Raw genomic sequence first — 25,292 nt, forward strand, 5'->3', positions numbered from 1 at the left:
GGCCTTGTTAAGTGGGGTCAGTGTCAAGTACATATGTACGGCGGCGTTGTGGTTGTTGTACTGTCCGTTCATATGGTTCTATGGCTTGGACATGTCGGGTCCTTTTTTTCAGGGAGTGTGCTCACTGGAACAACACAGGACTGGTGAAAAGGGTGGGATGTGTGTCAGTTGTGCTGCACCTGACTCCCCTCTGGGTATATTATACCTACATGTTCCTGTGCTCCAAAGGGATGAGGCATGCAGGGTCTCTATGCTTGTCTTTTTTATCCCTGCAGGGTTAGGCCATGGCTTTACCCAGTTCAGTTGCATACTACCTAGGTAAATGGAGGAGAGCATTGTCCATAGAATCCAGTAGTGGGCTCCCCCTGTGCTTCTAGAACTAGAGATACAATATTGTAACCTTCATCATGCATAATTTGAATATCAAAATGTAACGATTGTCTTATTGATTTTTCACTGCTTTTTGAAAGGCGTGTCACTGACAGCAGTTGCCTAGAACAAACTCCTGACTCCCGCATCTCATTAATGAGAAGAAATATTTTACAATCTCTTTAATATATATCGCAATGGCATATGGCAGTTTTTGGGCTGTGCTGAACATTCGTTAGGAGAAGGGGAATGTTGGAAATCATATCACACCTGTTACCACTCTGAAAAGACATTTGTTGACTTTAGATTGTAACATTTATATTTATTTAACATTATTTTTTTACGGTGGAAATTCTTGTTTATAATCAGGCATGGGCCCTAAACTGCTGCCGTGGCTCGGACTCGGGTCGGTCTTGGACAGAAATTATAGGGGTTCATATAGGGTCAGGCCTGATTTTTTGGGCCCGATCATAGCTTTAGTTAGTGTTCTGTTTTGCTGTTAAGGATGTTGTTTATGTTATTGTTGTGTTGATTTAACTGGGCTGGAATCTGCACATGCGCTTCCTATGCGCTTCCTATCCACTGACCAATGGGCAATCCTACGACCTAACCATTCATCCTTCTGGACCATCAATTCTAGCATCAACCATTATGAAATAGAATTTAGGAGTGAAGACTTGCACATCTCCTTGTCATTACCATGTTGTATGTTTACTTTACAATTGATTAGCATTAAGTCAGCTGCTTAGCGGTCAAGTGTTAGAGTTATATTAATAACTTTGTTATAATGTTAACATTGTTAAAAGTTACTTTTGAAGTTACTTTAAATTAAAACAATGTTTGCTGGAACTTCTGTTTAGCTTACAGATCAATGCTTATGAGAGAACAATAACTTTTACTTAGAACTCAGCTGGTCCATTACTTGGTAGCTAACAGTAAAGTTATCTGTAGTTGACTAACTTTTTGTAGTTTTAGTGGAACCATATGTAAAAAAACATAATCTATCATCTACTCAAACCGATGTGTGGAAAGTGATGCCAGCCTCCATGGTCTCTTTGGTTCTTTTGGTAAAGTAGTTAGGTGCTGAACAGCTGACAAACAGTTGCTGCCCATATGTCGCGATTGTAAACAATACCCGGGTAAGATGGCGAACGTTTATCCCTTGAGTTACTGTATGATGTAATTTGCATCTAGCGTTTTATCTCTTTGAGTACTACCTCACAGAGGCAGCCATTTTTATTTCTTTCAAATCCAAGGAAAGAGTAAATAACCAGACAAAAAGGAAATAATTAAAATAGATTCAGTTCTTCATTAACAGCTTTATTCCATTCCATTTTGTCCTGCTTTTTTCTTTCATGTAAAGAAAGTTTTAAAAGTAAAAACCTACTTTTAGGCTCTTAAAGTAATGTAAAATACAGACAATATCATAAGTGCTGCTTTATGTCTTCATAGTTTCTCGACCCATGATTGCTTTCTTTGTGTTCCTCTCTGGTCTCAGCAGGATAATGTAACATTTGGGTCCAAAAAGTGCCACCAAAAGACCAAAACTGGAGGCCAGGATGGCAAATACCTCCACTGCATCGGCATATTTTCCCGGCGAGTTGACATAAGCAGGGACAAAAGCTACCCACACAGCACAGAAGATCAGCATGCTGAAAGTGATGAGCTTGGCCTCATTGAAGTTGTCTGGAAGATTCCTCGCCAGAAATGCTAACAGGAAGCTGAGAATAGCCAGTAAGCCAATATAGCCCAGTAACACTGCAAAACCAACTGTGGACCCGACTACACACTCATAAACTATCTTGTCATTGTAGTATTGCGTGTTTTTATGAGGAGCTGGTGAAGCAGAGACAAGCCAAGCAGTGCAGATTGCTGCCTGAATAGAAGTCAGAACTATAACTGTTCCCCTCTGCTGCACAGCACCAAACCACTTGAGACTGCCTCCACCTCCTGGCTTGGAGGCCTTGAATACAGCCAGAACCACCATGGTTTTCACCAGAATACATGAGACAGAAAGCACAAAGCTGATCCCAAATGCTGCATGTCTCAGCTGGCATGTCCACAGCTTTGGACGGCCAATGAACAACAGTGAGCAGAGAAAACATAATTTAAGTGACATCAAGAGCAAGAAACTCAGCTCTGAATTGTTGGCGCGGACCATGGGTGTACTGCGATGATAGATGAAGACTCCCAGGACAAGAGCAGAGATAAATGTGCCCAGCAATGAGGTGGTTGTCAAACAGATACCTAGAAGCTCATGATAGGAAAGGAACTCTGTTTTCTTAGGAACACAGTGGTCACGCTGGGGGCTGGACCAGAAGTCCTCTGGACAACTGGTGCACTCCATGGAGTCTAAGAAAACAGGGGAACAGAGCATCAAGGTCATTGTCCCTCCCACCAGTGAACACAGACAGTTAAGTTGGATGTGCATGTGCTTTTTTGTCTACATCACCTGGGTAACAAGAATGGGATACAGATTAATTTAACATTTAGTTTTATAATGATACCAACCTGTGTCATTGCTGAACTTGCCCTCAGAACAAGGGACACAGTTGAAACAGCAAACAGGTTGCCCCTTTTTTCTGGCCATGCGGGTACCTGGAAGACAGCTGTCACTGCATACTGACAGGGGTGGCTGTAGGGATTATAAGAGTTATATAACAGTAATTCTACACTGCTTGATTCTGTTATCATGTGTCATACAGTGCTAAGGTAAGAACAACAATAAAAAGCAGAAACCTGTTTGATGTCAAAGTTCCAGAAGATTTTGTCTTCATCAAGTGTGAGTTCTTCAACTTTCGAGGCCGACTTCTTAACAACCCCCACACTCTGAACTTTTGTTCTTCCATCAGGGAGCCAAAGCCAGTTCATGATATCATATATTGGTAAGGCATCACCATTCTCATCAAATGACACTTCATCACCAAATGGTGTGGTAAAGTTGACATTTTCCAAGTAATACATAAGCTACAAAGGGGTACAATATAGATAAATATTGTAACAAGGATACTTGAAATAAATGTACTGTTGTTGATTGTGCATAGGCTTTCAGATGTTCTGTGTGATAGATTGTGGATTTAGTCATGCTAGCTTTCAAATATAGTGCCCTAAAAAATATAAGCTCTCTGAATGTAATTATTATTTAATTAATTTTTGTTACAAGAAATAAAGGGAATGTTATTTTGCAACTTCTAGGATTAAAGATTTTCTTTTCTACTTAACAATCAGGATATTATACTGATGCCGTAGTTAATAAATCATTCTTTCCAAAGAAAATATTTCAGTAACACTTCAAGATGCACCAGCTGTTTTCGAAATCTAAACAGGTGGAGTGTAAACTGATATCCCACCTGCCATGGCTCCAGTGTTTGCAAAGTGGCACAGCTGTGTCCGCTGAAAGGCCCTCTCCCTGGCTGGCACTGCAACATGTCATCAAGGGCATACGCCAGAGCATACACAGCCTTGTAAATATTGTACTCAGGCCTCAGATTAGACACATCCAGAAACTCAGTCTCCACACTCTCTAGATCTTCGTGTCCTGTACATAGATCTCCACCAGCTTCAACCCAACCAGCTGGAGGTGGTGCAAATCTACACTGAAATATGTATTCCCAAAACTGCCTCACCTGAAATGTATTTAAAAAAAACCTTAACAGAAAAAACAATATTATCATTGTAATAATTACTGATCTGATTGTACTGTAACAATCTCACCATGCTATGTCCATAATTATTGTCATGTAGGTCGGGACATATTCTTAACAGAAAATCCCTGAACCCTGATATTTCCCCTCGGCGGATGGCAATGCCCAGTGTACCACCCAGGTACGGCATGAGGCGGGGGGTTTGGAGCACAGGAGCTGCAGTCCAGGCTTCACTGGCCATCCACTGAAGGCCTGTCACATTCTGCCTCACCACCTGATCATTGTGTTTCATTAAATACAGTATATTTCTTTCAGACTGACATAGAACAAATAGAGTCTACTTTGTAGGACTGAATCACAATATAAAACAACAAATTTCAATAGAAAAATTATAAGAGAGATAGATAGACAGATACCTCTTCCATGAGTTGAATCATGTGGATCCGATGTGCGAACACAATGACCACACGAGCTGTTGATTCTTTCATCACATCCACAATCCTTTTGAGTTCAGCTGTTTTTTCACCCCAGGGCAAAATCTCTGAGTAGGACAGACAACCTCCACCAGACTGAGTCAAGTCTGACTGAAAGGATCGGGCAACATGGAGTCCATAGTCATCATCACTGACCAGCAGACCTACCCATGTCCAGCGAAAGTGTTTTAAAATCTGAATCATAGCACGCACCTAATTGAATACAGAGTTGAGAAAAATTCAAGTTAATTGATCCCATTGTGCTCCTCCTCCTGAATCCATATAGTTATCAATGATGCACAAAGCAAATGCAGTGCTTTTCATTACAAGAAAAAAGATTTGTCTGATTGCCAGAACATGTTTTAAAGCTCACTACACTTCATGTGAAACATATTTTGCAATTGTTATCTCTAGAACACAGTTTCACCTGGAAAGCATCACTTGGGATTGTTCTGAAGAAGGATGGAAACCTTTGCCTATCACTGAGGCAGGAGCATGTGGCAAAGTAACTCACCTATAAAGAAACATACAGAATGCACACAGGTTTTACTTATCATGCAAATCAGTAGAATCATTCACATGATTTCACCTATTGAACAATTTACCATTTTAAAGTCTAAATGAAAATGATCACCTTTTACCAAATAAAAAGAAAAGCTGGAGCTGAGATGTATATCTCCTATGCTATCATTTGAAATTTTGAAATACATTCAAGTGTGGCACATAAATAGCAGAGCTAAGACGACAAAAGTAAACTTACAATGGGCAATTTGAATAAACCTAGCACATCAGAGGTGGCGATAGAAGATGTTGAGATGGAATCACCCACAATCCCGAGGACTGGAGGGGTCCCCAAACAGTTCTCCTGGAGCAGAAACTGCTCCTCTCGACCACTGGCCAATAACAATGCAGCACTGAATCCAATTACAAGAGTGGCACAGTTGTCATACAGGCTGTATCCCAGAGTCACATTAGGTAGCAGGTTGGAGTTTTTGTTGATCTCATTAATAGCAAAGGCCATGGTCATGGCATGCCTGAACCCTGGAGGGTCAAAACTAACACATGAAATCTCACGATTAACCACTAAAAAGTAATACATTATTTATAATCATCGACACATGTTGTCTGCTATATATTTGTGGATCTTACCCTTGGCAGCTGAGCTGTTTTGGTTCTGAGGTGAATGTCAGCTCAGGGAAGACAGAAGTGTAGTGGACCTCAAACAGCCCACCAAGAACCACATCACCAGGTTTGTGCATCCCATTGAGATAAAACTGTCTCCTTAATTTACAAGATGAGAAAAGAGAGGAAGACTCTGACAAGAAAAAGGAGGACAAGAACAAAATCAACATCAGGTAGACATACAACAACAAAAATGATTCTATAAATGCCCTCATAACTGTCCTCCTCCCAACACCCCTGTTTCTGAGCTTCATGCACGGTTACTTAATTTTATATATGCAGGGTTATGTCATCTCCTTTGGTTGTTTTCATCATAATTTTACATCACCCATCAGGGCACAGACAGTTGTGTGGGGGCAGAGCATACACAGAATGCCATGATTGCATCATTTATGTTCTGTTAATTACTTCAATGTTTGAGGTGTTAATTATTTTGTTATTGTGAAATCGGAGCTTATCTTGACTTTCTGTATCTCAAACACACATAATTATGTTTCATAGAATGACTGATAAATCATCTTTTTACCTCAAATACACATCAAGGGGAAAACTCCGAAAATACACTGGAGATGAAAGATAAACAAGATTAAAGCAATACAGCAAACGTAACAATTATATTCAAACAAAAAGTACAATTCCTGAAACTGTGACAATATCATGTTAGGGATATTAGTTAAATGTACGTTTTGATGTATGCGGTGAGTGAGGAATTTTTATTTAACTCATATTTAGTATTGGGGGGATGCGCTCGACGCACGTAGGCTGCGGGTCACTTTGTCGGAACACAAATAGATGCCCCTGCAGCAGGCAGTTTGCAAACTGTGGTGGGGTTCGACGTTGACAGCGTCGACCGTATTGGAGACGCTGGGGTTCATGGTGGCTGCCCATCTGGTGATGCCGCATGGGCTGCTGCACACACAGCACCTGTAGAGGTGGTTTGCGAGAGAGAACGACCTACGCTACTTCGGGTCCCCACAACACCTGTTTTGGGGAACGCGGCTGGGACGAGTGACCTCCTACGTCAGGGTGTTCACAGATACATCCCTGATGGGTGGGGGTGGGGGGTGATGGACCTGCCAGAGGAGAACGGCTAGTGGTGTGTGATCTCTGACAGAGTCCGACACATCAACCTCCTCAAGCTTAAGGCAGTGTTCTTGGTCCTCCAGCACTTCAGGCCCCTCATACTGGGGAAGCACATGATGGTGAGGACTGATAACCACACCACAGTGGCCTATATCAAAAGACAGGGCGGAGTTGGGCCTGCTGCTGTTGGGGATGGCGGAGAACATGTGGTTGTGGACCTCAGAGCACCTGTTGTCTCTGAAGGCTCTCCACATTCCGGGACTGGAGAACAGGGATGCCAACCTCCTGTGGAGAGGCGTACGCTGGCCAGACAAGTGGAGGCTTGGACGGGAGGTGTTGAAGGAGATCTGAACCTGGTAGAATGGATGGTCCAGAGGGACAAATGCTGATTCTGCATATACGCTTCCTATGCACTTCCTATCCCCTGACCAATAGGCTATCCTACCCTAACCATTCATCCCTCCGGACCATCCATTCTAGCATCACCCATTATGACATGGGATTTTGAGCTAAATTAGCTTAGCAAACAGTAATTCAATGTTTGCTGGTTATCAAATCAAATCAAATCAAATCAATTTATTTTTGTATAGCGTCAAATCACAACAGAAGTTATCTCAAGACGCTTTATATATAGAGCAGGTCTATGACCGTACACCATAGTTTAGAGACCCAACAGGATCCACCAAGCGCACTGTGGCCAGGAAAAACTCCCCGATTACTGGGAAGAAACCTGGAGCAGAACCGGGCGCAGGGCGGGCGGCCATCTGCCGAGACCGGCTGGGGGGATAGATAGAGAGAGAGAGAGAGAGAGAGAGAGAGAGAGAGAGAGAGAGAGAGAGAGATAGAGAAGCAGCCACAATAGTAGCCTAGCAGCTGTAGTAGCTAATACAAGTAGGACTGATAACACAAAACCAATAGTGGTGGATGGAAAGAGTGATAATACAACTATCGGAATTGATGTCATTGGGTCGTCCCCAGACGGGCTTTCAAGTGGAGCTTCCAGCTGTCTCAGTCCACCATACATCTGGCTAGCTCGCCAGCACTGTCCTCAGTACGTCCATGTGTGTTGGTGTGGGACCTCCCTGTGATCGATGCCCGTGCGTTGGTTCCCGCAGCATCAGCATGCTTGCTGGGAGTTCTTGATGTAACTGTTATGACTTCAGTTTAAAGATCAATGCTGGTGAGAGCTAGCAATCAGCAATAACTGACTTGACTTAGAATTCAGTTGGTCTGTTACTTGAGAGCTAACAGTAAAATTACCTATCTGTAGTTCACTAACCTTTTGTAGTTTTAGTTTACCCATATGTAAAAATGTAATCTCTAATCTACTCTATACTGACGTGTGAAAAGTGATGCCAGCCTCCATGGTCTCTTTGGTCCTATTGGTGCTGCACAGCTGACAAACAGTTGCTGCCCATAGGTGGCGATTCAAAACTATACCCAGGTAAGATGGTGGACGTTTATCCCATGAGTTATGATGTAATGTTGCATCAACAGTCAGACATTTTAAGACATTTTTTTATATCTTCCAAATCCCAGGAAAGAGTAAATAACCAGGCAAGAAAGGTCATGATGATGGAAGAGTTTTATCATTAACAGCTTTATTCCATTCCATTTTGTTCTGCTTTTTTTTCTTTTGTGTAAAGAAAGTTTTAAAAGTAAGAGGGAAGCTGCGTTTAGCCTCTTAAAGTAATATAAAATACAGAGAGTATCATAACTGCTGCTTTATGTCTTGGTGGTTCCTCGACCCATGATTGCTTTCTTTGTGTTCTTCTCTGGTCGCAGCAGGATTATGAAACATTTGGGTCCAAACAGTGCCACCAAGAGGCCAAAACTCGAGGCAAGGATGGCGAATACCTCCACTGCATCTGCATATTTGCCCGGAGAGTTGACATAAGCGGGGACAAAGGCCACCCACACAGCACAGAAGATCAGCATGCTGAAAGTGATGAGGTTGGCCTCATTGAAGTTGTCTGGAAGATTCCTCGCCAGAAATGCTAACAGGAAGCTGAGGATAGCCAGTAAGCCAATGTAACCCAGTAACACTGCAAAACCAACTGTGGACCCGACTACACACTCATAAACTATCTTATCATTGTAGTATTGAGTGTTTTTATGAGGAGCTGGTGAAGCAGAGACAAGCCAAGCAGTGCAGATTGCTGCCTGGATAGAAGTAAGAACCATAACAGTCCCCCTCTGCTGCACAGCACCAAACCACTTGAGACTGGCTCCACCTCCTGGCTTGGAGGCCTTGAACACAGCCAGAACCACCATGGTTTTCACCAGAATACATGAGACAGAAAGCACAAAGCTGATCCCAAATGCTGCATGTCTCAGTTGGCAAGTCCACAGCCTGGGACGGCCAATGAACAACAGTGAGCAGAGGAAACATAATGTAAGTGACACCAAGAGCAGAAAACTCAGCTCTGAATTGTTGGCGCGGACCATGGGTGTACTGCGATGACATGTGAAGATGCCCAGGACAACAGCACAGATAAATGTGCCCAGTAATGAGGTGGCTGTCAAACAGATACCTAGAATCTCTTCATAGGAGAGGAACTCTGTTTTCTTAGGAACACAGTGGTCACGCTGCGGGCTGGACCAGAAGTCCTCTGGACAACTGGTGCACTCCATGGAGTCTAAGAAAACAGGGGAATAGAGCATCAAGGACATTGTCCCTCCCACCTGTGCATACTGAAAGTTGGATGTGCATGTGCTTTTTTTTTGTCTAGATCACGTGGGCACCAAGAAGGGTAAGATTCCTGAATGCAAATTCATATTCCATGATATAACATTCATTTATAATGATACCAACCTGTGTCATTGCTGAACTTTCCCTCTGAACAAGGGACACAGTCGAAACAGCAAACAGGCTGCCCCTTTTTTCTAGCCATGCGGGTACCTGGAGGACAGCTCTCACTGCACACTGACAGGGGTGACTGTAGGGATTGTAAGAGTTCTAATTCAAACAGGCTCCACCCTCCACTGGACTCTATGGGTAATACTCTCCTTCAATCACATGCATGCATTCACCCACTGAAATTTGCAAAAACGTAGCCGGCTAACCAGGACGTGCCTACTGAATATGTGCGTCACTACAGTATATAAGATGGCGTTCAGCGCCTACATCTCCATGGATGGAGTCGCCACTTCATGAACCTCGCCGGGACAGATCTTTCAGATGCCTGCTTTGACTGCCCTGGTGCCGGCTGGGCAGGGCTGGGTGCTGCCGAACACCACTCTCTGCAGCCTGCACATGGGCACTCAAAGCAGGCATCTGAAAGATCTGTCCCGAGCGCTGCCCCCGAGATTAGACGGCAGCAGCGGTGGATTCACTTCTGATGCTTCAATGAGACCGGACCATCAAAGTCCCCACTCCAGCCACCTGAAGACGAGAGCCCGTTTTCAGGCAGATTCTCTCAGGGAGCAGGGTCGCACGGAGGCGTATTACCCCATCATGCCCACCCTCGGTGTTGGCCTCTGCCTGCTTCCACCGGCAGCCAGCTGGTCAGAGAGCAGGACTTCTCTGCTGCTGCTGCTACGTGACAGGGAAATGCTGGAATATTTTGACAAACAATTTCTGGGAGTGCAGCTGACTACAGCTTCAGCTACTGCTACTAGGCATGATGGGCGTCTCGCTGGCATCTTCCCAGCTGGACATCCCCGCCTCGCCATCTCAGATTGACATTTTGGACGGAGCTTCGGAGAAATCACAGCTTATAGTCACCACCACTAGCTGCTCGTGCATCATCAGAGCTGAGGCAAGGTGTAACCCTGAGGTGAGGAAAAAGAGAGTGTTCCATCTTTGTTTTTCCTCCTGTTGTTAATAAACTGATGTAATGTTTGATGTTGATTAAAATGAATTACATATCTCAAAGAGCACATTCCTCCCCTCTCCCTACCTCCCCACTTCCCATGGCATCTTGTTGAACTCAAATCGATCATGATGCTTGCACATGCACATACTGCCCATCCACCCAACCTCTGGTGAAGGAGGTAGTGGGCGCCTGCCACGATCACGATGATATAAGTGGACAGAGCCGTTTGCATGGGCTGTGTCCATTCAACGCTATTGCTGTGAGGCTGTTATAAAGCACACAGCTTTGAATAATGTTACAGACAAGCTGTCTATGACGCAGAAGGTAGTGAAGCAGATTTGGTCCCGGTTCAGGAGAACGAAAGTGGATCTGTTTGCCAGCTGACACAACACCCATTGCTGACTGTGGTACTCCCTGGCACAGCAGGACGACCCACCCCTGCGGATGGACGGGTTTGCATTGGGTCTGATCTGGCTCGCGCCATGGTACGCAGAACTGACTCAGATGTTGGTGGCCCAGACTTGGATCATCTCCCAGTTCTGGGGTGCTCTGTCTCAGGAGGCAGGGGCAATAGGTGCGCTGCCCATTCTGGGCCATCCTCTTCTGGCTTGGCTCCTGAGAGGGACAGGCTGAGGACTAGGTTATAAAAAGTAGGTGGGCTGCGGTGTTTAATCCTTAGCCGGTCTGGATCATGTGGTTAGGTTGATGTGGTGTTATGCCAGGGCATATACATGGGGCTCCAATCACTGTACTCATAGAGTCCAGTAGAGGGCGGAGCCTGTTTAACTTAGAACGAAGGTTACAATAATATTGTAACCCTAGTTCAAATAACACAGGCGAAGTCCTCTACAAAGAAGGCTCTGCTGCTCCTGCGCCGCTTGCTGAAGAGGGTGTGGGATGACAAGGCAGCACTAGACACTAGACACTGCCTTATATGCTGTGGTGAGGCACATATTCGGTAGGCACGTCCTAATTGGCTGGCTACGTTTATGCAAATCTCAGTGGGCGAACGTGTGCGTTTGATTGGAGGAGAGTATTATCCATAGAGTCCAGTAGAGGGCTTCGCCTCAGCTTATAGAACTAGGGTTATAATATTGTAACCTTCGTTATATCACATTTATTCTACACAGTTTGATTCTGTTTTCATGTGTAATACAGTGCTAAAGTAAAAACAACAATAAAAAGGAGAAACCTGTTTGGAGTCAAAGTTCCAAAAGATTTTGTCTTCATCAAGTATGAGTTCTTCACCTTTGGATGCCGATTTCTTAACAACCCCCACATTCTGAACTTTTGTTCTTCCATCAGGGAGCCACAGCCAGTTCATGATATCATATATTGGCAAGGCATCCCCATTCTCATCAAATGACACTTGATCACCAAATTGTGTGGTGAAGTTGACCTTTTCCAAGTAAAACATGAGCTACAAAGGGGTGCAATACAGACAACATATATTTCAGTAACACCTCAAGATGCAGCAGCTGTTTTCAAAAAATTAAACAGGTGGAGTGTAAGCTGATATCCCACCTGCCATGGCTCCATTGTTTGCAAAGTGGAACAGCTGTGTCCGCTAAAAGGCCCTCTCCTTGGCTGGCAATGCAGCATGTCATCAAGGGCATATGCCAGAGCATACACAGCCTTGTAAATATTGTACTCAGGCCTCAGATTAGACACATCCAGAAACTCAGTCTCCACACTCTCTAGATCTTCGTGTCCAGAGCATAGATCTCCACCAGCCTCCACCCAACCAGCTGGAGGTGGTGCAAATCTACATTGAAATGTGTATTCCCAAAACTGCCTCACCTGAAATGTATTTAAAACAAAGTCTTCACATAATCAGTATTATAATTATTGCAATTACAAATTTGATTGTAAGGTTACAATCTTACCAGGCTATGCCCATAATTATCATCATGTAGGTCAGGACGTATTCTTAATAGAAAATCCCTGAGCCCTGATATTTCTCCTCGACGGATGGCAATGCCCAGTGTACCACCCAGGTACGGCATGAGGCGGGGGGTCTGGAGTACTGCAGTTGCTGTCCAGGCTTCACTGGCCATCCACTGAAGGCCTGTCACATTCTGCCTCACCACCTGATCATTGCGTTTCAATAAATACTGTATATTTCTTTCAGACTGACATAGAACAAATAGAGTCTACTTTGTAGGACTGAATCACAATATAAAACAACAAATTTTAATAGAAAAATAATAAGAGAGATAGATAGATGGATACCTCTTCCATGAGTTGAATCATGTGGATCCGGTGTGCGAACACAATGACCACGCGAGCTGTTGATTTCTTCATCACTTCCACAATCCTCTTTAGTTCAGATGGGTTTTCACCCCAGGGCAAAATCTCTGAGTAGGCCAGACAACCTCCACCAGACTGAGTCAAGTCTGATTGAAAGGATTGGGCAACATGGAGTCCATAGTCATCATCACTGACCAGCAGACCTGCCCATGTCCAGCCAAAGCGTTTTAGAATCTGAATCATAGCACGCACCTAATTAAATAGAGAGCGAAGGGATTATGCACAGTTTAGAATAATCTGTCAGTGGAAACTTAACTATTCATGTCTCACAATAAAATTAAAGTAATTGATCCCATTACAATCTTTCTCCTGAATCCATATAGTTTCATCAATGATGCACAAAGCAAATACTAGTACTTTTCTTTACAAGAAAAACAAATGTTTGATTGCCAGAACATGTTTTAAAGTTCACTACACTTCATGTGAAACACATTTTGCAATTGTTATCACTAGAACAGAGTTTCACCTGGAAAGCATCACTTGGGATTGTTCTGAAGAAAGATGGAAACCTTCGCTTATCACTGAGGCAGGAGCATGTGGCAAAATAACTCACCTATAAATACAAATGCTTCATGAACACAGGTTTTACTTTTCATTCATGTCATCTCATCTCATCTTCAACTGCTTATCCGCTTATTCAAATCAGTAGATATATTCACATGATTTCACCTATTTGACAATTCACCATTTTAAAATCTAAATGAAAAATATCACTTTTTACCAAATAAAGATTTGTTGGGGAAGCTGGAGCTGCGATTTAATGTGTATCTCCTATTCTATCTTATTACATTTTTTAAATGCATTCGAATAGAACACATCACATATACAAAGCATAGCTAAGACTGAAGAAATTAAACTTACAATGGGCAATTTGAATAAACCTAGCACATCAGAGGTGGCGATAGAAAATGTTGAGATTGAATCTCCCACAATCCCGAGGACTGGGGGGGTCCCCAAACAGTTCTCCTGGAGCAGAAACTGCTCCTCTCGACCACTGGCCAATAGCAATGCAGCACTGAATCCAATTACAAGAGTGGCACAGTTGTCATACAGGCTGTATCCCAGAGTCACATTAGGTAGCAGGTTGGAGTTTTTGTTGATCTCATTAATAGCAAAGGCCATGGTCATGGCATGCCTGAAACCCGGAGGATCAAAGCTAACAGATGAAATGTCATGATTAAGCACTAAAAAGTAATACATTATTTATAATCATATACGCATGTTGTCTGCTACGTGTGTGAAACTTACCCTTGGCAGCTGAGCTGTTTTGGTTCTGAGGTGAATGTCAGCTTAGGGAAGACAGAAGTGTAGTGGACCTCAAACAGCCCACCCAGAACCACATCACCAGGCTGGTGCATCCCATTAAGATAAAACTGTCTCCTTATTTTACAAGGTGACAAAAGAGAGGAAGACTCTGACAAGAAAAAGTAGGAAGAAAACAAAATCAAAATCAGGTAGACATACAACAACAAAAATGTGTCTATAAATGCCCCCATAACTGCCTTCCTCCCAACACCCCTGTTTCTGAGCTTCATGCACGGATACTTAGTTTTATATGCAGGGTTATGTCATCTCCTTTGGTAGAGTTTCACACCACCCATCAGGGCACGGGCAGTCATGTGGGGACAGTACATACATATATCCAATTAGCTCTACACACATTGAATGTCATGATTACATCAGTTATGTGATTTATTTTTGGTTCATCACTTTTATTTCTTAGTCCTTAATTATTTTGATATTGGAGCTGATCTTTTCTTTTCCTCAAATACACATCAAGGGGAAAACTCTGAAAGCACAGTAGAGCTGAAGGATAAACAAGAAAAACAATAACAAAGATAACAATTATGTTAACACTATGAGTGCATTTAGTCAAATTTAGATTAAAGTTGTGACAATATCATGTTAGTTTTAAATGTACATTTTGATGTGCGTGCAATGTTGAATTAGGAATTTTTACTTAGTCTATCATAACTTCGTTGCAGAGAGGTTAATATAATCTAAAGATCTAAACATAAAGTTCTAGATGTTGTAATATAAAAATACAATGTGTCCAAATTAGAATTTTTGCCACAAATCTTGAGCAATCGTCACCCAATTTGTCAAAGAACATCTCTGGTCCAATCCGGAAAAGCCACACTGAACATGGACCACAGAAAGCTAAGGAGAGAGTTGTCTCAGGAGATCAGAAAGAAAATTATAGACAAGCATGTTAAAGGTAAAGGCTATAAGACCATCTCCAAGCAGCTTGATGTTCCTGTGGCTACAGTTGCACATATTATTCAGAAGTTTAAGGTCCACGGGACTGTAGCCAACCTCCCTGGACGCGCGCAAGAGGGAAATTGATGACAAATTGAAGAGACAGATAATACGAATGGTCACCAAAGAGCCCAGAACAACTTCCAAAGAGATTAGAGGTGAACTCCAAGGTCAAGGTACATCAGTGTCAGATTGCACCATCTGTCGCTGTTTGAGCCAAAGTGGACTTAATGGAAGACGACCAAGGAGGACACCAAATCATAAAAAAAGCGAGACTGGAATTTGCCAAAATGCATATTGACAAGCCACAAAGCTTCTGGGAGAATGTCCTTTGGACAGATGAGACAAAACTGGAGCTTTTTGGCAAGTCACATCAGCTCTATGTTCACAGACGCAAAAATAAAGCATACAAAGAAAAGAACACTGTACCTAATGTGAAACATGGAGGAGGCTAAGTTATGTTATGGGGCTGCTTTGCTGCATCTGGCACAGGGTGTCTTGAATCTTGCAGGGTGCAATGAAATCTCAAGACTATCAAGGCATTCCGGAGCGAAATGTGCTGCCCAGTGTCAGAAAGCTTGGTCTCAGTCGCAGGTCATGGGTCCTCCAACAGGATAATGACCCAAAACACAGCTAAAAACACCCAAGAATGGCTAAGAACAAAACATTGGACTATTCTGAAGTGGCCTTCTATGAGCCCTGATCTAAATCCTATTGAACATCTGTGGAAGGAGCTGAAACATGCAGTCTGGAGAAGGCACCCTTCAAACCTGAGACAGCTGGAGCAGTTTTCTCACGAGGAGTGGGCCAAAATACCTGTCGACAGGTGCAGAAGTCTCATTGAGAGTTACAGAAATCGCTTGATTGCAGTGAGTGCCTCAAAAGGTTGTGCAACAAAATATTAAGATAAGGGTACCATCATTTTTGTCCAGGCCAGTTTCATTAGTTTGTTTTTTAAAATGATTCTGTTGAACCATAATTCAAAAGCAATGTCTGATTTTCATTAGTTAATTTTCAGTAAATTTGTATTTATTATTACTTTTGTCAGTTACAAGTTATTTCAGTGACCATTGTGGGTTTTTCTTTCTTTAACGGAAGGGTACCAACAATTTTGTCCACGTCTGTATATTCCCTGAGTCTGACTAAAATGTCCATTAGGTGGTAGTAGCAGAGTGAGCCTTGGCACCTTGCATAAGGGAATTCGGTACAGTAGATAGCAGATATGCACACATGCAATAGGTTACCTTTTGTTGTTGCTCAGTTAATCCCTTACCAATACTACATGCACATTTCATTTTGTCTGGGTGGCAGTTTATGTGCATGCATGCAAGCCGGTAAGCCTAGTTACAAAAATGCAGTACAATAATGTGCACAAAATACGTTTTACTAAGATCAAATCAAAGAGTAATGAAAGAAAATGTTGAATTACCAACTTTTCAAATAACTACAAAATATACAAACAGGCATATTGTCAATTTTAGGACACCTCTGGCTTTTCAGGGGCAGTTCTTCTTTGATAGATTTAAGGCTTTACTACCATCATTCTAAACTGTATGCTTTTGTCATGGCTTAGTTTAAAGTGCAGACTCTACAGTACTTTTTCAAATTCAGATATACCATGTCAGTCTAAATATTCAGGGCTTCCTCTGTGGCTTGGAGTAATAACTGTAATCTGTCAGACCATGGTTTGCTTGAAAATGCAATCAACCATTCTCAACTGTTAAATGCTGATTATTTGCTGTTAAATTAAATTATGCAGCTATATTCAAATATTGGAACCATAAACCTTGTGATCACTGGGTAAGAGCATCCTGTCTCTGGTGTACATGAAGCTGACGTAGAGTAGAAGGAGGGAAGCTTTTGTCTGAAAATCTATATAAACCAGTGAAAACACACATGCAGCATTCCCACATGCTGACAGTTGAGGGATGGAGATCTCAGCTCTCTTTAGTGGCCTGATCCTGTCTCTGGGTTTGTGTGAGCTGAATTCAGCTCTTGCCTTGAATGGTTATGGAGATGGAGTGAAACAAAGGGATGGGATCAACACGGAGGCTTCATCTGTGAAATGTAAACTCCAGGGTACCACTCGTCTACCTGCATTCTCAATGGATGGTGACTACGTTATTGGTGGTGTTTTCTCCATACACTACGACATGCACACAGTGAAGCACAACTACACTACCATGCCTGAGCCATTAAGGTGCACAGGGAGGTTAGTAAGAGGGAGAAGAGGGGGATAAGAGGAAGTTAGACTGTGTTGGGAAAGAAGTGTTTTGATGTATGATGTGCTTATGTTGCAAAGCTTTTGTGTAGTATTGATAATATATTTCATTATATATATATATACACTTTTTTTTACATTAAGTGACACGTTTGTATTTAACCATACATATTGCAGATATTGTATTCAAAAATACTACATAATAGTATAGCCCACTATATGAAAAAGAGTATTTTGTTTTGCATTTCTTAACCAAAAATACTAATTTATACACATTTAACAGTGTTAAAAGTTCAGATTTAGTTGACTGTTGTTAATCCAGGCATTAAGACTATTGTGAATGTTAGATTGATATCTAATCCTGTGTTATGAATTGTCTTGTTCAATTCAGTTTATTTTTATATAACGTCAATCTTAACAGAATTTAACTCAAGACGCTTTTCATACTGTATATAGCAGGTCTAGACTGTAATATATAATTAAGAGACCCAACAAGAGATCCCCCAGCATGCACTAGATACAGTGCTAAGAAAAAAATGTCTTTAGTTCAGTTCTTCCATTTTATGAATTTCTGTTAAAATTGTGATTTCTCCTCATGTGTGCAGCATTGACTCCCGTGAACTACGCTTCTCACGTGCAATGGTCTTCGCCATCGAGGAGATTAACAACAGCACCGAGCTGCTGCCGGGCATTAAGCTCGGTTATCAGATCTACGACTCGTGCGCCTCGGTGCCTGTGGCGGTGCACGTGGCATTCCAGCTTTCGAGCGGCCTGGACCCGGTGTTTTACCCCGGCGACAACTGCTCGCAATCTGGTATGGTGATGGCTATCGTTGGTGAGTCTGGGTCCACGCCATCCATAAGCATGTTGCGCATCATCGGGCCCTTTAACATCCCTCAAGTAAATGTTTTGTATTTCTGTCGACCTATGTGTTTAATATAGAGCAGTGCTGTTTTTTGTCCTCCCGTTAAATAATTACAATGTTGTTTTCCTTTAGGTGAGCCACTTTGCCACTTGTGCATGCCTGTCCGATAAGCAGCAGTACCCGAGTTTCTTCAGAACAATCCCCAGTGACCAGTTCCAGGCTGACGCGTTGGCCAAGCTGGTAAAACACTTTGGCTGGACTTGGATAGGTGCTGTCCGGTCGGATTCGGACTATGGCAACAATGGCATGGCTTCTTTCCTGGACGCAGCACACAAAGAAGGGATCTGTGTGGAGTACTCTGAATCTTTCTATCGGACCCACCCACGTAACAAGATCCAGAGGGTAGCTGACGTTATCCGCAGGTTTCTATATCACTGATTGTGCTTTTGTTCACTGTGCTGACACTGACCTTCTGCACACAAAACCACAACAATGTTTAGTCAAATATAACACAGAAGATTATTTTCTTATCTAAGTTGCAAATTGGAAATGTATCTTTTTTTCATCATGTTTATTTATCTCATATGTATTACTATAGGCCTATTGTTCTAAAAATAGAGTCAGTAAGGCCAAACAAGAAAGTATCTCTCATGTTTGTATTGTTTCAAATATCTGGATACATATTTAAACCTTTATTTGTGCATTTGTGTTGGTATAATACATTGCACTATCACACATCTCTCCAGGTCAACTGCTACGGTCGTTGTGGCGTTTACATCACCTGGAGACATGAGGATTCTGCTGGAGGAGCTGTCACTCGAGCCTTCTCCACCTCGTCAGTGGATAGGCAGTGAGGCCTGGGTAACCGACCCAGACATGTTGAGGTTCAGCTTCTGTGCTGGAGCCATCGGATTTGGCATTGAGCAATCTGTCATCCCAGGTCTGAGAGACTTCCTGCTGGATCTCTCTCCCCCTAAAGTGGCTGCCTCTCTGGTGTTTACTGAGTTCTGGGAGGATGCATTCAACTGCAGGCTGGGAACAAGTGAGAAAGTTGTGCTTATTTGTAACACATATGACACTCACAGTTGAATCCTTGTGTGTGTTGTGTTCTTCTGATTGTCTGAGTGGAGCAGCAGCAGCTTTTAAACCAAATCCCAGATTTAATTTGAAAGGGAAATCTATGTTATAGGACAAAGATTAAGTGCACATATGGTGCATCTCTGTGAATAATCTCACTTGATATGATGAACTGTCAGGTCAAGTTTATGCACTCTGCTGTCTTGGAGATGATTTTGTCCGAATGTGTTGGCAGTAGTGTTACAATGTCAACACAAAAGCCCTGAACACAAGCACACAGTGTATAGACAGTCTCCAGGCCACCAAGCTAAATAATGATTAAACATTGTACTTACTAGCATGTATCAGTTACATTGTATATGTAAGTAGGGTATAGGTCTAATAAGGCTGTTGTACTGACAGTGACTCAAGATCATTTAGATTAAAACAGGTTAAGTCAGTATCTAATTAAAGGTAAAGCCCTTTGCCTTTTATAAATGTGACTAATTATCTGATGACTCATTTGTGTTAACGTGAGCTGGTATACATTAAGATAAAAAAACATAGGTCCAGATACAAACTGAAACAGGAACTATTTAAAAATAACACACAAAGACATGTCTGCAAAAAAGTGTATTGAAATTTAATGTAAAACAAGCATGTTTTATAAATAAATTAGAACAACACAGATAGAGTTTGTACAAGACACTTTTGGCAGGTTAAGTTAAATAAAAAAGAAAAATAAACATAAGAAAGTATGATGATATCATTGTCAAGGCTAAAAAACACCTGCCTCTGTCACTGTGTGTTTTTAGGCACTGCCACAGACAAGAGTGTGTGTGATGGAACTGAAGACATAGAGACGATCCAGAGCCCGTACACAGACACATCTCAGCTCAGAATCACTAACATGGTGTACAAGGCTGTGTATGCAATAGCACATGCCATTCATAATGCAGTGTGTCAGGAAACAAATTCTATAACTCAGTGTGACAAATTCGCCAGGATAGAGTCGAAAAAGGTCAGTCGAAACAAATATGGGAACAACTCAATGTCCTCTTTTAAAAAATTTTGGAAATTTTAGAAATTTAGAAATTGAATTTAATTTTACATTATTTAATCTCTCTCCCTCACTGTGTTCCTTTACTTGGTCCTCACAGGTTCTTACTCAGTTGAAGAAAGTACATTTTTCCCAAAATGGTTATAATGTGTCATTTGATGCCAAAGGAGATCCTGTGGCCACATACGAGCTGATTAACTGGCAAAAAAGTCAGAGTGGCAGCATTGAGTTGGTGACAGTAGGGCACTACGATGCATCACTGCCGGTGGGCCAGGAGTTCCGTATCAACAGGAACCTCACCTGGGTGGAGGGTGGCACACAAGTAAGGAGCCCAAAAGCAATAACATATTCAAATTGGGTGATCTTAAAGGGTATGATATGTGTTTTTGGTCCCCGTCTTCCTGTCCATACTGGCTGTGAAGCAAACTGTTCTTATGCAGTATTCCAGTTGCAGTATTTTCAGTATGAAATCCCACCTTTATCTTTTCCAAAAAGGTGTTTCCTTGCTGAGCTGCGGCACAGGGACAGTAATTATATTTCTAATTCAGTAATGAAGGTTACAATATGTTGCCGATGGAGCACAATAACTACTGTCTAATGTTTCGTACATCATATTTTTTTGCGACCATCCCCGATTCCACGTTATTCTGCAATCATATGCCACTACCTATCCCCTGCTGGGGGACATGAATCAGTACATCAGACGCCAGTTTGGATGATGGCGTTTGCACAGACAGTGGCTCTGAGTTGTCAAACAACCCTCTTTTGGATTTTGATGGATGCGGAAAAAAAGCAGAAAATCATTTCCAAAAACTTCAATGACAGACAAAAGTTTTGGACTCACTGTGTAAATGTGATTTACACAACGTGAGGTCATATTTATCAAATTATTTACTTATACAGGCTCCACCTTCTACTGAACTCTATGGGTACAGTCGATGGAGCCCAATGAATGCATGCCCTGCTGCGACATAGCATTGGCCCAACCACTCTGATCCTGACCGGCTAGAGGTTAGTTGCCACAGCCCACCTACTTATTTATAACCTAGGCTGCCACAGCCTTGAAGTAGGGGGCCCCAGCCAATCCAGGTACAGTAGTACACAACTGAAGTGGGTAGAGCCATGGTCTCACCCTACAGGGGTGAAAAAGACAAGTAGTAGACATACTGCACACCACATTCCCCGGGTCATCATGAAGTACGGGAACATTCCCAGAGGGAAGTCAGGTACAACACAACTGACACACATCCCACCCCTCTCATCAGTCCTGTGTCGTTTCAGCAACCTTGAAAAGGAGCCCGACATGTCCAAGAAATAGAACTGCATTAACGGACCGGGCATCGACCACAACTTCGCCGTACATATGTCCTTGACACTTAGCCCACCGAACAAGGCCACCGACACTGCCATGCTGCGTATAGAGTGTGTGCAGACCACAGTGGGAGGTTCTCTTCCAGCCTGCCTGTAGGCTTGGGAGATGCACTCACAAAACCATCCCAACAGGCGTTTCTTGGATAGGGCTTTACCGGCCACACAATCCCAAAAGCACACAAACAGCTGTTCAGTGCACGTGATGGGGGCCGTGCGTTCAACATAATGCACAAACTGGGCAAAGCAGATGTAACTTTGCCTCCCTGTTCCTTGCATGGGGTGGAAGACAAAACGCATCCAGCTGTATAACCCTAGTCCTGAAAGAACTCCTTAAGTTCTTGAGAACAAAAGAGAGATTTGGTCTGAGGGTAGCCCCGCTGCAGTCACCACGAAGCAGCAAACAACTGGGGTGCACTGACAGGGTGGTTAGTTAGCACACTCTCTTAGCTTAGGTCAGTGCAAGCAGCAAAGCTGTCTTGAATGACAACGCCTTCAGAGAGGACTGCTCCGGAGGCTCAAAGAGACCCTTCACCATGGCCTCGAGCATCAATGGCAGTTCCCACTGTGGGGAGGAGGCACGCAACATGGGCTGTTGCCTCCTGACCCCCTGCAAGAACCGCTTCCAAAGACAGAGGTCAAAGACCAGTCTGTCTCCAAAACCCTCATGGCAGAAAGAGGTAGCTGCTGCATACACTTTAATAATGGCATGAGACAGTACTCTATCCACCAAAAACTGCAAAAAGGAGAGAATACAATAAATTGCACAGGGTATGGGATCTCGCACCAGGGTTGGAATCCTGACCACTTTGCCCTGTAACAGTTAGTGATGGATCCCGCTCTTGCCGCCTGGATGGTCTGCACAATCTGTACAGACAGTCCATCCGTCCTCAGCATGTCCCTCTCAGGAGCCAAGCCTGGAGAGGATGGCCCAGAGTGGGCAGTGTATCTATTGCACCTGCCTCCTGAGACAGAGCCCAACAGAAGTGGGGAATGGTACAGGGCTGGACCGCCACCATCTGAGTCCATTCTGATTACCACGGCACCAAGCAGCGACCTGGGGCTACCCGAATGACAGATAACTGCTCCTGCGTCACTCCAAGCGATATAAAGCCATAAAGCATATTCCTTGGCCATGGCATGTGTGCAAAGGCATCCGCCCCCAGGGCTGGATTGTTCTGCTGTGCCAAGGAGAACCATAGCAGGCAATGGGTGTTGCGTCGGTTGACAAACAGATCCACATCCGCCTTCCCGAATCTGAACCAAATCTAATTCACCACCTCAGGGTGAAGCCTCAATTTGTCTGGTAGGGTTCCGCCTCTCAACAGGAGATCAGCATCCCTGTTCTCCAGTCCCAGAATGTGGAGATCCTTCAGAGACAACAGGGGCTCTGAGGCCAGTAAACACAGGCTCTCTCCGGGTGACAATGCACCCTGAGAAAATCCACCAGACCTGCAACTGGGGCCCTCGTCTTCAGTGGCTGCAGCCAGGACACAGTGCTATATTCCTAGTAAAAGGGGCATAACGAAAGCCGAGCTGAGTGAGTGGGGTCAGGGCAAATGTGCGCTTGTGATTGGAGGAGAGTATTGGAGGAGAGTATTACCCATCTAGTCCAGTAGAGGGAAGAGCCTGTGTGAGATAGAAGCCTCATTTAGCTTCAGCTGTACTTTAGAACAATTTTTTTTACAAAAAACTGTCGATTTTGTCCTCCAGCAGTTGCATTGCCAAGAAACACATACACAACACACATATTGACATGCGAGTATTGTTTTAAGATAGATTTGAAAAAAAATGTAAACCTATCCTTTAAACCTCAGAGCTTCAGGGCACACCTGAATGTGTATGACTTCGTTTGTATCTATGTGCCAGGTGCCTGTGTCAGTGTGCACTGACAGCTGTCCTCCAGGAACTCGTAAAGTGCTGCAGAAAGGAAAACCCATCTGCTGTTATGACTGTATACTGTGTCCTGAAGGAGATATTAGCAATGCTACAGGTATTTGTTTTTTTTTCTAAAGCATATCTACAACATTGAATATGACAGCTAAAAGCCCTTTTTGTTTAATTTTTTTCAGATTCCCCTGATTGTTTCCCTTGCCCCAAGGAGTTCTGGCCTAATGCAGAGAGAGACACATGTCTCCCCAAGCCTGTAGAGTTTCTTTCCTTCAACGAGGTCCTTGGAATCATCTTGGCTGCATTCTCAGTCGGAGGCGCCTGTCTTGCCATTATAACAGCGGCTGTGTTTTATCATCACAGGACATCCCCGATTGTCAGGGCCAACAACTCTGAGCTGAGCTTCCTGCTGCTTTTCTCACTGACTCTATGTTTCTTATGTTCATTAACTTTCATTGGAGCACCCTCTGAGTGGTCCTGCATGCTGCGCCACACAGCGTTCGGGATCACCTTTGTCCTCTGTATGTCTTGTGTTCTCGGAAAAACAATAGTAGTGTTAATGGCCTTCAAAGCTACACTAGGTAGTAATGTCATGAAATGGTTTGGTCCTCCGCAGCAAAGAATGACTGTAGTGTCTTTCACGTTCATTCAAGTTTTAATATGTACTATTTGGTTGGTTCTTAGTCCCCCTTTTCCAATGAAAAACCTAACCACATACAAGGAGAGAATCATCCTGGAGTGTGCATTAGGCTCAGCTATTGGGTTCTGGGCTGTGCTAGGGTACATTGGCCTACTGGCTGTCTTTTGCTTTGTGTTAGCTGTCCTAGCCCGGAAACTACCTGACAATTTTAATGAAGCCAAGCTGATCACCTTCAGCATGCTGATATTCTGTGCAGTCTGGATCACCTTTATCCCAGCGTATATCAGCTCTCCAGGGAAATTCACTGTGGCTGTGGAGATATTTGCCATTCTGGCCTCCAGTTTTGGTCTAATACTGTGTATATTTGCTCCAAAGTGTTTCATCATTTTGTTTAAGCCAGAGAAGAACACCAAGAAACATTTAATGAACAAAAATCAATTCTAAAACATGTGACATTTGTGAAAAAATGAGAGTATGAAGCTTGTTGATTTAAATACTTACATTTAAAGTTACATATTTCTTAATTTATTATTATTTAGTCATTATGCCATTTTGTGTATGTCCTTTTAATGTGTTATTGTCTTATTTTACACATATTATTTTATCATGAGATGATAAATGGAGTCAAAATTCACAGTATAAATGCATCTTTCTCTTTCAAAAAATGTTTACTATCAATAATATTCCTAAAAAAAAAAGAAAAAAAAGTTTTAAGGACATGACAAAATGAGGAATATAATTTTTTTTTACAATGCTAACTTTTCAAGAGGAGAAAAGAGACATGGGCCCACGGAAAAGACTTGGACATGAGTTAATCAAAGACCATTGGGTAAGAGCATCCTGTCTCTGATGTACAGTAAACTGACGTAGAGTAGAAGGAGGGAAGCTTTTTTCTGAAAATCTATATAAGCCAGTAAAAACACACATGCAGCATTCCCACATGTAGACAGTTGAGGGATGGAGATCTCAGCTCTCGTTATTGGCCTGATCCTGTCTCTGGGTTTGTGTAAGCTGAACTCAGATCTGGCCTTGAATGGTTCTGGAGGTGGTGTGA

The 25,292-nt window shown here is 42.9% G+C and overlaps 3 protein-coding genes across 3 annotated transcripts; 1 reads left to right on the top strand and 2 right to left on the bottom strand.

Moving 5' to 3' along the window:
* Positions 1-1,807: 1,807 nt before the first annotated feature.
* On the bottom strand, positions 1,808-5,760 carry LOC119491757 (extracellular calcium-sensing receptor-like). The gene is made up of 9 exons (XM_037775966.1): positions 5,636-5,760; positions 5,247-5,541; positions 4,914-5,000; positions 4,430-4,699; positions 4,084-4,287; positions 3,720-3,995; positions 3,109-3,336; positions 2,881-3,004; positions 1,808-2,721 (listed from the first exon to the last, which is right to left on the bottom strand). Exons 1-9 carry the CDS (start codon positions 5,743-5,745, stop codon positions 1,808-1,810), a joined length of 2,508 nt encoding a protein of 835 aa, XP_037631894.1. The 5' UTR covers positions 5,746-5,760.
* A 2,716-nt stretch (positions 5,761-8,476) lies between these two features.
* On the bottom strand, positions 8,477-14,252 carry LOC119491578 (extracellular calcium-sensing receptor-like). Its single transcript, XM_037775718.1, has 9 exons — positions 14,128-14,252; positions 13,741-14,035; positions 13,346-13,432; positions 12,802-13,071; positions 12,456-12,659; positions 12,094-12,369; positions 11,762-11,989; positions 9,567-9,690; positions 8,477-9,390 (listed from the first exon to the last, which is right to left on the bottom strand). The coding sequence occupies exons 1-9, from the start codon at positions 14,235-14,237 to the stop codon at positions 8,477-8,479; spliced, it is 2,508 nt and encodes an 835-aa protein (XP_037631646.1). The 5' UTR covers positions 14,238-14,252.
* A 2,964-nt stretch (positions 14,253-17,216) lies between these two features.
* LOC119491564 (extracellular calcium-sensing receptor-like) lies at positions 17,217-25,165 on the top strand. The gene is made up of 8 exons (XM_037775705.1): positions 17,217-17,350; positions 17,965-18,259; positions 18,357-18,646; positions 18,971-19,266; positions 20,096-20,301; positions 20,441-20,662; positions 23,578-23,701; positions 23,781-25,165. The coding sequence occupies exons 1-8, from the start codon at positions 17,244-17,246 to the stop codon at positions 24,680-24,682; spliced, it is 2,442 nt and encodes an 813-aa protein (XP_037631633.1). The 5' UTR covers positions 17,217-17,243; the 3' UTR covers positions 24,683-25,165.
* Positions 25,166-25,292: the final 127 nt, after the last annotated feature.

Source organism: Sebastes umbrosus, chromosome 7 (genome assembly GCF_015220745.1).
Source record: "Sebastes umbrosus isolate fSebUmb1 chromosome 7, fSebUmb1.pri, whole genome shotgun sequence".
Lineage (NCBI taxonomy): Eukaryota > Metazoa > Chordata > Actinopteri > Perciformes > Sebastidae > Sebastes > Sebastes umbrosus.

Bases quoted from the DNA above. Each gene is read 5' to 3' on its own strand.
- LOC119491757 (XM_037775966.1), bottom strand. From the start codon at position 5,745: ATGCACAAACCTGGTGATGTGGTTCTTGGTGGGCTGTTTGAGGTCCAC. The intron at 5,542-5,635 runs GTAAGATCCACA...TTCATGTGTTAG, and splicing joins AAACAGCTCAGCTGCCAAGG to TTTTGACCCTCCAGGGTTCA. The intron at 2,722-2,880 runs GTTGGTATCATT...CTGTTTTCTTAG, and splicing joins CAAGTTCAGCAATGACACAG to ACTCCATGGAGTGCACCAGT.
- LOC119491578 (XM_037775718.1), bottom strand. From the start codon at position 14,237: ATGCACCAGCCTGGTGATGTGGTTCTGGGTGGGCTGTTTGAGGTCCAC. The intron at 11,990-12,093 runs GTGGGATATCAG...ACCCCTTTGTAG, and splicing joins AAACAATGGAGCCATGGCAG to CTCATGTTTTACTTGGAAAA. The intron at 9,391-9,566 runs GTTGGTATCATT...CTGTTTTCTTAG, and splicing joins AAAGTTCAGCAATGACACAG to ACTCCATGGAGTGCACCAGT.
- LOC119491564 (XM_037775705.1), top strand. From the start codon at position 17,244: ATGGATGGTGACTACGTTATTGGTGGTGTTTTCTCCATACACTACGAC. The intron at 18,260-18,356 runs GTAAATGTTTTG...GTTTTCCTTTAG, and splicing joins GGCCCTTTAACATCCCTCAA to GTGAGCCACTTTGCCACTTG. The intron at 19,267-20,095 runs GTGAGAAAGTTG...GTGTGTTTTTAG, and splicing joins CAACTGCAGGCTGGGAACAA to GCACTGCCACAGACAAGAGT.